The sequence below is a fragment of the Piliocolobus tephrosceles genome, chromosome 21, assembly GCF_002776525.5.
Source record: "Piliocolobus tephrosceles isolate RC106 chromosome 21, ASM277652v3, whole genome shotgun sequence".
NCBI lineage: Eukaryota > Metazoa > Chordata > Mammalia > Primates > Cercopithecidae > Piliocolobus > Piliocolobus tephrosceles.
In genome coordinates, this window is record NC_045454.1 from 23,804,867 (window position 1) to 23,820,593 (window position 15,727).

The 15,727-nt window shown below is 45.9% G+C and overlaps 1 protein-coding gene across 1 annotated transcript; it reads right to left on the reverse strand.

The window, feature by feature from the left end:
* Nucleotides 1–3,051: 3,051 nt before the first annotated feature.
* Nucleotides 3,052–12,427, reverse strand: CEBPG (CCAAT enhancer binding protein gamma). The gene is made up of 2 exons (XM_023229054.2): nucleotides 11,864–12,427; nucleotides 3,052–6,620 (listed from the first exon to the last, which is right to left on the reverse strand). The coding sequence occupies exon 2, from the start codon at nucleotides 6,522–6,524 to the stop codon at nucleotides 6,072–6,074; it is 453 nt and encodes a 150-aa protein (XP_023084822.1). The 5' UTR covers nucleotides 6,525–6,620; nucleotides 11,864–12,427; the 3' UTR covers nucleotides 3,052–6,071.
* Between the last annotated feature and the right edge of the window lie 3,300 nt (nucleotides 12,428–15,727).

Consider the following 15,727-nt stretch of genomic DNA (forward strand, 5'->3'; position numbering starts at 1 on the left):
TGGTTTTAACTTGTCAGTACCAGTGCAGCCCGAGGTTTGAGGTGGGGCAAGCAACGCCGCGGGAAGATCCTAGGCACTCAGGTCAGACTGGCCAAGTCACCCCGCGCCACACCTTCGCGCAAGTTAAAAGGCGGACTGATTTAACACAAGTCTTTCTGATACAGTCACTGCCTCCAAACTGGATTTCTGAAGGTGGTAGAATTACGTAGCGCTTGAGCTGCAGATATTTAAAACCGGAGACTTGCAGGGATCTCTTGTCCTTGATTTCTTTTTCATGTGGGACACCCTGGCCAAAGCCAGCCTCTGTCAGAGACACTGCCAACGAAGGCAGCGCCACAGCGAATTTGCAGAGACTGTTTGTCCTCCCTAAGTGTAGTCCTTGACTAAACTACACCAGGCAGGAAGCCAGCCAGGGCCCAGCCGTGCCTGTTGAAGTATCTGTCCTTGCCTCTCCTTGTCCAGTTCTCCCAGGGTCCCACAGAACAGCCCACCCCTGGAGCTGGTGTCTAGAATTCCGTACACCATTCCAGGTTTGCCTTCTCACAGAGCTCCCATCCAGGAGTTACCAAGCCAAGGTGAAGGACAAGTGAGAAAGACGCCACAGATGAAACCATGAGGATGAGGGGGTGGAAAACTGTAGTTGAAGAGACAGACATTTTCAGAAGTCACCAAAGGCCAGCACGGTGGCTCACGCCTGTAATCCCAGCACTTTGGGAGGCTGAGGCAGGCGGATCATGAGGTCAGGAGATCAAGACCATCCTGGCTAACACGGTGAAACCCTGTCTCTACTAAAAATACAAAACATTAGCCAGATGTGGTGGCGGGCGCCTGTAGTCCCAGCTACTCGGGAGGCTGAGGCAGGAGAATGGTGTGAACCTGGGAGATGGAGCTTGCAGTGAGCCCAGATCGCACCAACTGCACTCCAGCCTGGGCGACAGAGCAGGACTCCGCCTCAAAAAAAAAAAAAAAAAAAAAAAAGCAAACAAAAAAGAGCAAGAAGAAATCTCTAATTCTAAACACTTTTCAGAGGGTCACTAGGAACAGAGAGTTCACATGTTTTTCCTGAGCCGGTAGGTCAAAGAGTGCTCTTTAAAAAAAAAAAAAAAAAAAAAAATTTTTTTTTTACATAAATAGAGACAAGGTTTTGCTATGTTAGCCAAGTTGGTCTTGAACTCCCGGCCTCAAGCAATCCTGCCTTGGCCTCCCAAAGTGCTAGAATTACAGGCGTGACTCTCCACCCGTCTCAAAGGGCATTCTTTGGAAGCACAGGTCTAGAGGGCCAGCAGTAGCTACCTCCCCTACCCCCGTGTTTGTACCTGTCTCTTCTAACCTCTGCAGAAATTTGTGTAGCCTCAGAAATCCATTAGAGACCCCTCCAGAAAGCTGTATAGTGCTACAACCCTTCCGAAACTGTCTAGGTATTCATTCAATAAATAATTGAGCATCTACTCTGCCAGTGCAGGATACAAACCCCTCCTTTCAGAGCCTCTAGTTTCTTGAGAGGCCTTCACCTCAAACCAGTATGAACAAATATATTGTCTCAAACACTGCAAAGTGCAGTGAAGCAAGCAACACGATAGGCTTAGCATAGACAGCCAGGAGGCTAAGACAGAGGAGGGAGCTTGTTAGTGAAAAGTCAGGGGAGATGCTTCATTCCAGACAGAAGGAGCTGTCCCAGGAAGGGCAGAAAAGAGCTTGGAAAAGCCCTAGAGCCAAAGCAAAGTGACACAGTAGGATGGAAGGAAATTAAGTTGACGAGGGGAAACACCACGCCACAAGGAGACTGGGTCTCACCCCGTGTGCAACGGGGAGCAACAAGATGCTTCTGGACAGCAGGCAGTGACGCTGCCATCCAGTAACACTGAAGAGGAGCCGGTCACCAAGTCCAGGCAAGAGAAGAGGAGGGCTCTGCATGGGGGGTCAGGGTGGGTGAAGCAGACAGGTACAGGAGCTCCATTTAGAAGGCGGAAGTGAAAGGTGGCGATGCGGAAGCGCATTTGGTTCTAACAGCTGCTTTAAAGGGAGGGATGAGAGGTGGCGTTTGGGCTGCAAAAAGTGTAACGCGTGACTGTTTCACTGACAACTTTATTCCTTCTCCAAGTTCAATTCTATAACCCCCATTTCTCTAGATGCCTCTATACAGCTTTCAGGCCTAGAGCTCTGTGAGGAGTGGGATATTACAGTAAAATAATACCTAGGCAACGGTGTTCTCTGAGTGTATGTAAAACTGTAAAACGCGTATGAACTCTGGCTAGGCGCAGGCAGTGCATGAGCTGATGTAACAGTGCTTTCGTCAGAAAAAGACCTGGCCCCCTCACAAAGACGTCATCGCTCGCTAAAATTCCCCAAGACACGTTATTGGATTCTAAATTACAACTAATTCAAAGAAGTGAAACGGGCCACACTTCCCATAGAAATAATTCCTGACTTCCACTTTTTATTAAGATGCAGCAAGCAGAAATTTATTTCCCAAGACATGAAAATAATTGAGGGATCATAGAAGAAAAGCATTTAAATGGCATTCCCTTGAAATACTCAATTCGCATCAGCTCCCTGGACTCAACGATGTTTATGAAATCAGCAAATTCATCTCTATACTCTATGGCATAATGTAAACGAAGACGGTGTCCACATGTACTACAAAACTCCAGATAGGGGAACGGACTTACTTTACACTCTGTATCTACCTGGAAACAAGAATTTCTTCCCTAAATGGAAACCATGCTCTGAGACACTAGGTGATTAAGCAGGAACCCATTTATTCACTTATTCCTTTCCCTATTCTGGTATAATTTTTAGTTTAGACCAAGTAACTAAAGATGTATCCCATGTTCAGAGAAAACTATTTTCCTATCCACTAAGGGCAATCGGGGAGATCTAGACTTGGACGCAAATACCTCTGCCTGTCTCCCCACTTTCCCCACCCCTACCCCCGGCCGTCCAGTGTGGGAACAGGAAAGACGGCAAGGCGCCTGCCTGGGCTTCCCAGCTGTTTAACATCTGGACTGCTTTTTGGTATCTAATATAAAGAAAGCCACAATGAAAGACAAGTCATTGTTCCAAAGTTGTTTTTTATTTTAAATTTGTTGAAAGAAATAAAATTATATTTAAAAAAATAGAGAAATTTCACAAATTGATGAAAGCCGGGAACAAAAAGAACAAGTTAGTACTTTTTCCTGAGAGGCAGATCTAACAGCTGCAGAGCGGACTTTTTCCTTCCCAGCTTTTGTCAAACAAAACAATTCTCCTATTTCTAAGGCATCAAAAAGCACTGAGTGTGAAATGGGCTGTTCAGATACAAGGTCTCAAGCCCTCTAACGGGGATTAGGAAACGTGAAAAGCTGCTACAATTTCCTCTCCTTTAATACCAAATGTTAAAAACTGTCTATACTTCTACTTGTTATGTAAATTTGAGAATTTCACACTCATGACCTGCATTTCAGACCTGGTCGTGTTTAAAATCTTACTACTTAGTATCTGCAATGGCATCCTAACAACTGATTTCAGGGGCCAGCGACAGGAAGAGCTGCTCTGATCTCACCATTTGCAGCCAAAACCAGCCAAAGCGCACCTATCCCAGGAGACTCATCTTATGCAGCTAGAAACTTACGCTAAAGCCTAACTCCTAAACTGCTGGACCTGCCCACAAGGGCAGATCATATCCTAATGGTTCACAGGTCACACACAGAACGAAAGTTACAGAAGTCACCTTACAGTTCCCAAAGCTCTAAATTGATTCACTCCCCACACTTGGTTTCCCTAATTTTATACTGATAAATCTATCAAATTACAATTTCCAACCACTTCAGGAAGACAGACAACACAACGGTTAACATTTTTGTTCTCTGCCTAATTGCTTGCTTGTGCTAAACTTTGCATTTCCATGGGTAACAGGAAAGCTTGAACCCATTTTTCCAAAAGATCCAATCTTGTGTTCTGATTTGAAATACTGAGTACACGCCCCTGATGATTTCCCTCAAGTCTCTTTTTCAAGATACTTCAGTCAATTCATATAACTCGTAACCATAAATTCCATGGGGGCATCGAATTCCCAAAGATATTTTTTAGTAAATCAGAGATTGAAATGTCTGTAGCACCTACCACAGGTGCTTATACATTCAAGTGACCTAATGCATCTCCAATTAATTAAATTATGTAATACCAATCAGCTGCTAAGAATCCAGTAGGATCCTGTGGTGTGTCCTGGCTAGTTATTCAAAACATCTCTCATCCTTCATGGGTAGATCCATACTCCAAGGTAAGCTGGTGTTGGACCCTAGAAACCCCCTCCTGTCTCCTGGCTCTATAGGGAGTTAATAGCCCTCCTGGGACAGCATCTCCTGGGCTCCTGTTTTACATTCAGAAGGGCCTCAGGACTCTTAATACGGGCTTTGCTGAGTTGCTGGGCACCATGATGCCTTCTGCCAAGAAATGGCACAGTCAGCACTCTTCCACCAACCAGAGGGTGCAACTTGAGTTTCATTCTGGCTACATCATCCCAAGTCCTAGTATGAAACAGCAACGTGGCCAAAAATGACCATGTTCAAATAAGATACCTGGTAACACAAACTTTTAAATCAGTTATGACTCAGTCTCTCATCTCCAGCCCAGGCACACAAATAATACACAAATTTGAGCTAGAAGTGTGCTAAGAAAAAAAAAGAGAAAGAAAACAAAACAAAAGAGAAAAGAAAAAACGTTGACAAAGACAATCTAAACTACCAACACTGACGTAAGCCAGGCTCTAGAGTCCCTACTTTAGCAACTGTCATTTTTTATCTCAACAAAAATGTCAATCTCCTGAGTTTTATCAGCATTTTCTAAAATAATTTATGGGACACAAAAGCATATAAATGAATAAACGAAGCAGTGGTACAAAGTCTGGAAAGTCCACTAACCAGAAAAAGAAATGTCACAAAAACAATATCAAAAGATGTATTTAAGAGAAATAAATTAAAGGTTAAAACCTTACACTTTCAAGTTTTCTTAGACAATTATTTTGGGAGATGGCATGGAGTTGATACATTTCTCTAACAGTCACTTGGTTAAGATCAAATACCAAAATGAGCCTTCAGAATAAATTTTTGACTTTAAAAATAATGGCCCCATGGCAGCTATTTTGAACACAAGAGAAACTACCTTCTGAATTAATATTCCAAACCCTAATTAGTACATTGTGTCATCAAACTGTTAAGACATTTTGTTTACTAACTTGGCTGTCAAAATTGTATCCAAAAAAACACTTACTTTACTAGCATCTGCACAAACTAAAATTTTGGTACACAAGTTTCTCTACACCACTGAGTTGGGTTTTTAGAATAAAATAATGCCAATCTAAGCGCAAAGGTATCCCAAAAACATAATTCCTATGCTTTAGTTTTATTTTCGTGTTTAATCTATTTGCTTCCTAAATGTTATTTGTATATTTTAAGTCAATTGGCCACACAATGCCTATAAGATATGATGAGGTTTCTTTACTTAACCTGACATCACTATTCAAAAACTTGTACTTTTGGGGGAAAACAGTACTAATTATGTTAAAACAAAGTTTATGCCATACATAAAATCACCCCAAATTACTCACTCATTGCTTTCTATAGCTCTATGAATTTATAATACATAATTTAGAAGAAAATTACAAAGAGATTACCATAGGTGGCATTCAACTTTTCTTAATCCAAGTCAGTCTACCCATTAAAACCAAGAACCTTCTGCATGGCCTGCCAGTTCCCCATTCCTTTTGTCAATTTAAAAAAGAAGCACTTCTTGGGAAGTCAGGATTTATTAAGAACATCGGGATCCCAGATAGTTCTTTTTTTTTTTTACCATATACCTTAACATTTAGGGGATTTTGATCCCCACAAAAAGCTCTATCATTTAAAACCAGATATTCGAATTACAAGGCTACCATTTTTAGCTAATCAACTCTTCAGTGCTGATCCTAGAAAATAACCTTCAATGGGTCTTTGAATCATGGAAAAGGACAACTTTCAGCCACTGACATGAGTGGTGTCAGTGGTCACACCTTTAACGTTCAAGCCAGAAGCTGTGAAGTCTGGAAAGGGTGAGGTCTACTGTCCCGCACTGTCGCCATCTGCTGTGGTATTTTCAGTGCTAATGGACTGTACGTTGTCTGCAAGGTTGTGCGCGTGCTCAAGAAACAAATCTTTGAGTACACTTAATTCCTTGGTCAGCAATTTGATTTTTGCTTCCAACCGTTCATTCTCTTCTTTGAGCTGATTGACTCTCTGCAGTGTGTCTTGTGCTTTCTGCTTGCTTTTCAACCGGCTCTTTTTCACAGCCATGTTGTTCCTCTCTCGGCGTTGCCGATACTCATCGCTGTTTCGATCCATGGGCGAGCTCTTTTTGCTCTGCTTGCTGGGAGCCACAGCTTTGCCTCCTCCCCCAGGGCCAGCAGGCACCAGCTGAGGAACCTGCTGTAAGCCGCTGGCATGTGCCTGGGTATGGATAACACTAATTCCGTTCACCCCTGGAGTGCTGTTTTGCTGCGATATCTTGCTCATTTGGGCACTCTCCCTTGCCAACACAGAACAGGTAGAAACGAGAGCAAGGTGATCAATGGTTTCCACGCTAAGCTGCCAAAAAATCTTCACACGTACCTAGTTAAAAAATAAATTGCATTAAAATGTTTGAAACGACAGGATCAAATGAGATTAAACTTGTATGTACCTAACATCAGGCCAACATTAATTGATTCTGCTGAGAAAAGTCTACAGCAACTGCCAACTGCTGCAATGTTTCTGAAGTCTAAATCATTTCACTTAGAACGGTAAGTCAGTACAGAAGCACCACCAGGCGAAACTCAGCCCACCTGGATCCCTGAGGGCACTGCCCCTCTGCGATTGTTATCAAAAATGGGAGGAAAACAAAAGACTGCCACTAATTAGGTGGCACATGTGAACTAACAGCACTTGACAATCTGCCAGGGAGAAGCTGCAGCTGACTGTGGTAGGAGAGACACCTGCAATGAAAGGGGGGAAAGTTCCCATTGTTGGTTCAAGTCAAAACAGAAGGCTGGGGTGGCGTGCCCTGTCTCCAGTGCTCACGAGGAATACCATGCTATCACCTCTGGGGTTCCATGTTCTCACATGCAGGGAGGGAGTCATCGAGGACTTGAGTTCTCTCCCAGAGCTCTCTTTATGGGATATTTTGAAAAAGTAGTTTTTTGCTTTATTTTGTAATGACCTCAAATGATAATTCCACAGTTTAACAAAATTTACTGAGTGAGTTTCTTGAATTTAGGAGCTCTGACACTCAATTTGCTCCCCATCCCACCAGGCTTGTAAAAAGTGCGTTTTTGTTTCTTGACATAATTAATAAAACATCAAAACACACTCAACCTGAAACCACAAGGAAAGAAACAGAAGCCCTCATAAAGCATCCAAGGAAGTGCAGGTCCTGGGACCCGGGCTGGACAAAGGAGCTGAGCAGCTGCCGTGCCTGTGACCACTTCGCGCTACCAAATGAGCTCGCGTGAGCTCGGAGGACGCACCAGCTCTGAAGCACCCCTGTGCTGCTGCCTGCAGAAATGAAGTCACAGTTTCAAAAACCAGTCACATGTGGATTACTCTGAATCCAATCAAGTCCCTACAGTTGCCCCAAGAAGTGTAAAAGCGTGACTATCCTATCATCAGGAGGCCACTTCAAGATAAACTGACTCAGTTCAGTGAACGGTGTCCACCAAGGAGTCAGGGCACTCTTAGACATTTAGAAAGCAGTGTTAGGAACATAAACCTATCCTGTTCTCTTTTCACAAAACTGCTAAAATTACATCAGTGGAAAAAATCTGGAGTCAGATTTATACAGTGATCCCACAATGAGGGAAAGCTCAGTTAGCCAACACCAGTAGCTACACTCAAACCTTTAGCCAGGCAATTCTGTACACTGTTTATTGATCTCTTTTTAAAAAACATCTTTGCTTTAAAAAGTCCATGTGTCATTACTTTCCATTGTTTTCAAAGCCACACAGCCGGCCCTGAGCTAGTAGGTCATCTGTTCTCACGCCAGCACTAAGGCAAGACAGAAAGCATCCCTCCAAACGGTAAGGGCTATCCACTCCAAGCCTATCTTCAGTAACAGTTCACAATTTCCCTTGGTCATTATTAGGTTGCCTCATTTCTCCTTCAGTAGAAAAGTGGCTGTTTAATATTAATCTGAGCCACGCTTAGTGCCACCTAACATTATTATTGCTTATCTATTTAGTGTCAAGTGAGTAGAAGTGCTTGACTCAATTATTAAGAACTTGTTTAACACCTCTCCTGAGACTGTCTTAACAATCATAATCATGTTCACCTTATTTCTCTACTTTTTTATATACCAATTATATTTCAGCCCTTAAAGCTCTCTACAGTCAATGTGGCCATGCTCAGAGACAGCAACGATCCCAAGCGGTAGAGACCAGTGGCCAGGCCACTTCTTGTCTTGGCTGTGGCTCCCCCTATTTGAGTTTGGGTAAATCTCTTTTCTTCCATGGGCGTCTATTCCCCATATGCAAATGAGGGATGTGGAATAGTAAGACACTTTCCTACAGACAACACACCACGACCTTCAGTCACTAACAGCTTTTATTCACTGCAGGGTCCAAGTTCAGCGACGTTCATGCCTGTTTCCAAATCCAAAGATACAGGAACAGGGAAGGGCTCTTTCACCTCTGCCTGACTCATCTTGCAAGGTACTAGGCTGAACGTGTGTGGCAGGCGAAGTTTTAAAGGTAAGCCCTTTGGCATGAAGAGTATTCACTGACCCTACAAGCTGGTGAAAATGTAAGAAAGAGAAACTTGGAGATAATCAAAATAACTCCAAGAATGTTTTGTTTAAAAAGTTCTTTAACCATATAAATAGCTCTTAAAGTGAAGAGAAAATTAACCAAGTAAAAAGGGATCAAAGAGCTAAGAGGTTTTACACTGAAAAGGCCACTCTTATTTATGCTTTGTTCCTTCCACACACATTTATTGAACAGCTACAACAGGCAAAAAGTGTTTATTTCAAAGCTGGACATTGAGTCCTAAATTCAAGTCCGGCTCCTCTGTGGACAAACACTATTCCAAAGTTCAGGCTACAGGAAGCAGGGTGGCGCCTGGCTTCCTTCCATGTGAATCACTCAAGTAGGAAACAGCAGGAAAGCTGAAGAGCAGTGGCTCTCAAAGTGTGGTCCCTGGACCAGCATCATCATCATCCAGGAACTCTTCAGAAATGTAACTTCTCAGGCTGCCCCAGACTTAGAATCGGAGTTCTAACAGGGCTGAGCAATCTTTCCATAAGGAGACCTCCAAGTAAATTTGATGACACTGAAGTCTGAGGGTCTCTGCTGTTGATTCCCAAGGAATATTGAGAATGGTGGACTAACTGGATAACAGGCTTTGTTTCCATTCAAACTTAATTCAAGTAATGTTCGTTCATGTCAGTCACACTGAAAGCGCACAATGTTAGAATGAGTAAAACAAAATCAAATTTTTCTCAAGTTTCACCTGCGAAAATAAACCTACTAAGAATTTTCCCAACGCTTTCGTCCCTTTTCTCCACACACCTAGAACCCAATATATCCTCCCCTTGCCCACCAAAATAAATTTTTCACTCAGTTTCCTCAATGAAGGTCAACATTTCAAAACAGTCATAGATGCTTCTCCTTGGTCCTAACTCTGTTTAGTCTTTGGGATTTGACAATTTCACCTAAAACAAACAAAAAAACTTCCCATCTACCCTTCCTCTCCATCCCAATCCCATCGAAATCACCTCAGGTCACTATCATCTCTCAGGGACACTGGTCTCTGGTTTAGCCTGCTTCCTCCAACCTCTGTCTCCAGAGCAATGGAGCACTCAAACCTGAGTGAGTCACTCTCCTGCTGAAAATTCATCTCTGGCTCCAGTCTACAGGATCAAATCCAAGGTCCTGACCCTCTCTCCTCCCTCACACCACATCTTGACAGCACCAAACCACTATTTGTATCCTAAATGGTCTGTGCTTTCTCTTTTCTTTGGGCATCTGGGAAGATTTGTTCCCTAGGTCTGTCAACTCCAACAGCGTCGTTTCACCCTGCGGATCTTCACATGCATCTACTGCAGGGTCCATGAGGGAGGGGACGTCCCCTTTCTGGGAGTACAGAAGTGGGTCACTGGGGCATGAGAAGAACATCAACATCATCTTTCTAACCCAATCCTTTTGAAGTGATTTACAACACGCAAAACAAATGGACTGTAAATAAACAACCATTAGGAGCTCATGTTCATTTTTTTCTTTTTTTACTGATAGAGCTAGAAAGCCACAAACGCAGGAGGCCAGTGTACCTATCAATACAACAACTCATGGAACCAGCCCTCCCAAGAACGCACAATACACCTGGAATCGTGGCTACCTGTACTTAACATTACTGTGACCAAGTGAGGCAATCTTAGACCATAAGACCAAATTCAGCCCCATGGGGTCCTATTTGTCTTCACCAGGGGCTCAGCACATAGTGTTTAATTTCCCAGGGATGAAACCATCTCTCCAAGATCAGACAGCCTTGCGGACAGACATGATGTGCTCTTGAGAATTTAAAGGATATTCTCAACGTTTTGTTTCCCCCTACTTTTTTTAAAAGCAGGTATTAAAAATAACTGAACCAGCCAAGTGTGCCCACCAGAAGCAGGAATCAAGAAGCTGAAATATGCTTCAGCTCCTGGATATCCTGTAATTATTTAGCCTTGTTTACAGCAACTTTTTCCAGAAGCAGAATTGATCTTATGAACGGCTTATCCCAAATACTACTCAAGGGCTAACAGATGACCACATCTTAAACATCAAGAGCTTCTAGATGTCGAATGTCTTCGTAAAGCAAGCCCTTACAGGATTTTCTTTTAAAATGTTCTCCGGGAGTCACACTTCTATGGGAGAAGTCTGCCTTAAGTGACAGCCTATTCATACAGGCAGTCAATTTTGACACAACTACCAATTTTGGTGTCACCCATCAACACTGAGACCTTTCTAAATCTTATACATTTCAGGATGCCAGATTACAGTATAAACCTCAAACAAGAGGAAAATCAAACAGTAAACCTAGGGAAGAGAAGCAACACACCAGCTGCCCTGGAAAACAGGCTCTCCTCCCCCACACACATGTATTTCCATCCTCCGCATCTGGGCACCTCTGCTGGCTGTTTGCCCTGCTCCGCTCCTTCCAACCATGCCCGCGAAGTGCTTCATTTCTTCTCTATTCGACCCGTGGGAGTTGCGTGTTCTTCTAAACTACGTTCAACAGTAAAGTGCAGGACATTCAAACAGCTCCACAAAGCAAAATATTATCTCTGCGAAGTCATGCATTTAAAAACTAGTTGCTTTCCCTATTTTATTGATCAGTCTTTGAACTTCTGAACAGATTTTCGATCACCGCAAGCTGAGCCCTTCTAGAAGAGCAGGATTCTAAAGCTCGATTCGGTCCACCTTCTGCTATTCTGGGAACACCCTTCACCCCCAGGGGCCAATGCAAGCCTGGCCGGTCACACCGCCCGTCTCACCGAGAGGGGGCCGGGCTCCGCAGGGGGCATTCCCCGGCCGTTCGCGCGCTCTCGGCCCGCCGCGAGGGGCGCCCCGAGCAGCGCGGGGGTCGACGGGCGGCGCCGCGGCGCTGGGCCGCGGCCAGGAATGAGCTCAGCGTCCCTGCCGCCGGGTGTTGCCGGCAGGTTGCATCAGACGCCGCGCGGCGCCGCCGCCCGCGCCTCCAGCCTCGCGGGGCCTTCCCGGGCCAGCCGGCCTTCTGGGGCCGGGGCTGGGTTTCCCCGAGCCGGGCCCGCGCCCAAGCGAGCGGCCGGCGCCGCCGCGGCCTCCTCCTCCCAGCTCTCAGGGCGCCCGCCGCGACCTCTTTACCTGCTCCTCCAGCCCGCCTGCCCCCAGGCGGCCTCCACTCCGAGCGGCCCCGCGCGGTGCGGCTCGAGCCGACCCAGGCCTCACAGCCCGCGAGTCAGCGAGGAGGAGCGACGGTTACGAAACCGGCAGCCTCCGCCCGTTCCGCAGCCGCGGCCACCGGCTTCCCCTCGTCGCCGGGTCGCGCGCGCCGTCGCCACCATCCCGACCAATGGGAGCGCCGGTCTGCGGGAGGCACCGCCTTCTCTCGCGACGGGCACCCCAGCCGACCAATCGTGGGCCGGCTAGCGGAGGGAGGCGGGCACACGGCGGGGGCGTGGTTCCGCGCCGCTGGCTCGGCGGGTGTGGCGGGAGCAGGCGGCTGCTCGCTGCGGCGTCCGCGGTCCGTCGGCGGCTTGCCGGGGCTGGCTGCGGCCCAGTGCTGTGGACGACTCAGGTTCGTGTCGGAGGCTGAAGAGCCGTCGCCTTGTGACGGCCAGACCTGCCTTTGGAAGCATTTCCTGAGGTGGTTCTGTGAACCACCGGTTACTGTTTTGGTTTCGCTACGTCCCCTGGGAGCCCCCGCGGCGTCCCTCACAGGGTCTCTCCGAACGGAACGCCCCGCAGGCGGGCTGGCTTTGTCGCCGATAAACGAGTGGAGGCTGACGCGGTGGCTCCAGCCTGTAATCTCAGCGCCGAGGGAGGCCGGGGCGGGAGAACGGCTTGAACCCAGGCGGTGGAGACCAGCCTGGACAACATAGCGAGACCCCATCTCTGTTACTAATTTTTAAAAAATCGAATGAACCCAAATGTTTCGCACATAGGATTAGCATTGATGTCACATGGGTGAAAGCTGCAGGCTGTGCTTTGTTGTTAGGGTGACGTGAAGTGAATTTCTTAAATCGATTCCCCTTGGGTGCCTGAATGGGTGCGAGGTGATCTCTGAAAATGAGCAGCGATCCAGTGTGACTTAAAACTCGCCAGGAAGACCCGAAAGCGTTTTAACACCAGGAAGCAGCAGCTCGCTGGGCGGAGGGCAGAGCTGCCTGATAGGTTTGATTGCTTCCTCTTTAGCAATGCGTATCGTTCAAAAAAATTGAGGCTTTGAAAGAGGAAATGTTTCTTCAGCGCCCATGGAACCGGCTCACCCCGTAAGATTGTTTCGAGGAATCAGTAAGATGATAAAGCAATAAATAAAAATTAAAAGGGGTCACAAAAGTGAACAATGGGCCGGGCGCGGTGGCTCAGGCCTGTAATCCCAGCACTTTGCGAGGCCCAGGCAGTTGGATCACTTCAGGTCAGGAATTAGAGACCAGCTTGGGCAACATGGAAAAACCCTGCCTCTACCAAAAATACAAAAGATTAGCCAGGTGTGGTGGCGCTGTGCCTGTGGTCCCAGCTACTCTGGAGACTGAGATGGGAAGATGGCTTGTGCCTGAGAGGCGGAGGTTACAATGAGCTGAGATTGAGCCACTGCACTCCAGCCTGAGCCACAGAATGAGACCCTGTCTCCAAAAAAAAAAAACAAGGAATAATGCTCACAGATCCGCACTTGGGAGAGTAAGCGTCATCAAAACAAGTGTGTTTCTTCACGTTGGCTTTCAGTATTCTGAGCTGAAAAAGAAACTTCTTTTCTTTTTTTTTTTTTGAGACAGGATCTTGCTATGTTGCCCCAGCTAGAGTGCAATGGCACCGTCACAACTTGATCACAGCTTACTGCAGCCTCGACCTCCTGGTCTCAAGCCATGCTCCCACCTCAGCCTCCCAAGTAGATGGGATTATAGGCATGCACCATCACACCCAGCTAATTTTTAAAAAATGTTTTGTAGAGATGAGGTCTCACTATATTGTCCACTCTGGTCTCAAACTCCTGGGCTCAAGTGATCTTTCTGTCTCGACCTCCCAGATTGCTGGGATTAGGGGCATGAGTAACCAAGTCCTGCCTGAACTTGCTTTGATCAAGATTTTAGTAGTATTAAAATAGGATTGTGATTTATTGCTCACAAAAATCATAATTTTACCCTAAATATTTCCTAATCACTTAAATGTACAAGGGGGCTGGGCGCAGGGGCTCACGCCTGTAATCCCAGCACTTTGGGAGGCCGAGGCGAGCAGATCATCTGAGGTCAGGAGTTTGAGACCACCCTGGAGAACATGGTGAAACCCTGTCTCTACTAAAAATACAAAAATTAGCTGGACGTGGTGGTGGGTGCCTGTAATCCCAGCTACTCGGGAGGCCGAAGCAGAAGAATTGCTTGAACTTGGGAGGCAGAGGTTGGCAGTGAGCTGAGATCGTGCCACTGCACTCCAGCCTGGGTGACAGAGCAAGGCTCTATCTCAAAAAAAAAAAAAGAAAAAGAAAAAGAAAAAAAATGTGTAAGGGATAAAAAAGAACTTGTATAGGTATATTCAGTTATCCTCTGGTTTGCAAACCGCTCTGCCAAACTGTTCCAGCATTCTTTGTATCTGTGTCTGGGCAGGCCTTCTTACACACCCAGCAAGTCTAGTCAGTGCCCAGGACACTCGAGTATTTATTTCCTTTTCAACTGGTAGCTGGTAGTTTTTTCTTCTACTTAGTTTACAAGTATGTGTTTGGTGCCAACTATGCGCTAAGCCGTGGGCTAAGTGCTGGAGATTCAGCAATGAGCAAGACAAACACACAGTCTGTGCCCACATGGAACTTACACTTAGAGCCAGGCAGACAGGCATTTGGTAATTACACAGTTTTTCTTTCTGTCACCTAGGCTGGAGTGCAGTGGGACGAGTATGGCTCACTGCAGCCTCGACCTCCTGGGCTCAGGTGATCCTCCCACCTCAGCCTCCCAAGCAACTGGGACTACAAGGCATGTGCCACCATCCTTGGCTAATTTTTGTATTTTTTGTAGAGTTGGGGTTTCACCACGTTACCCAGGCTGGTTTCAAACTCCTGGGGCAAGTGATGCACCCACCTCGGCCTTTCAAAGTGCTAGGATTATAGGCATGAGATACCTCCCCTGGTCCACAATTTTTCAATTACCGTTTTCATAGATACTGCAGGAAAGCAGTACAAGATGCTGTGAGAAATCAGAAGGGAACCAGACCGGGTCTGATGGGTCCGGCAAGGCCTGAAAGATCGACAGGATTTGGCTAGGCAACGCAGAAGATGTAGGTGCAGCAGTCACAGGGAATTCTTGTCTGGGGTCCTGTGACAGGAGAAATTTAAGGCTAAAGTGGCTGAAAGTAAAGTGGAGACCAACAAGATAGGCAGGGCCATGTGGACCCGAGAAGCATTCAGATTTTTACCTAAAAGATGGAAGCTTCAGAAAGATTTGCTCTCTCCATAAGGAAATGAGAGCCTGGTAAAGCCTTGGAGGTCTACTATGTAGCTTTTTTACAAGTCACAGGGATCCAACCCATTACAGTAAAAGAAAAAGTTCCTGCATATCTCTCTGCCTTACTGGTAATCAGTATATATTCTACAAATCCAAAGAATGAGTATCCTCTATAGCACTGTGGGAAGTCGAGGTGAGAGGATCACTTGAGGCCAGGAGTTCAAGACCAGCTTGGGCAACATAGTTAGATGCCCCTCATCTCTGTTTAATTTTAAAAAATTAAAATAAAAAAATAAACCCCCCTCCAAAGGACTTGGGAAGTAGGATGTCCTGTTCATTGAATATTGTAGCTACCTGACAGCCACTATGATTACATTAGTTACCTAGAGATACGAATTCTAGTGTCCACAGCTTTACCACTTACTAGATATGCAGCCTTGGCCAAATTACTTAACCTCTCTGTCATCTGCAAATGGAGAAGACAACAGTGTCGCTCTGAGGATTAAAGGAAATAGTGTGTTAGGCCCCTAAAACAGTGCCTGCTTGGTACATAGTACGACCTCAAAAGTATTAGCTG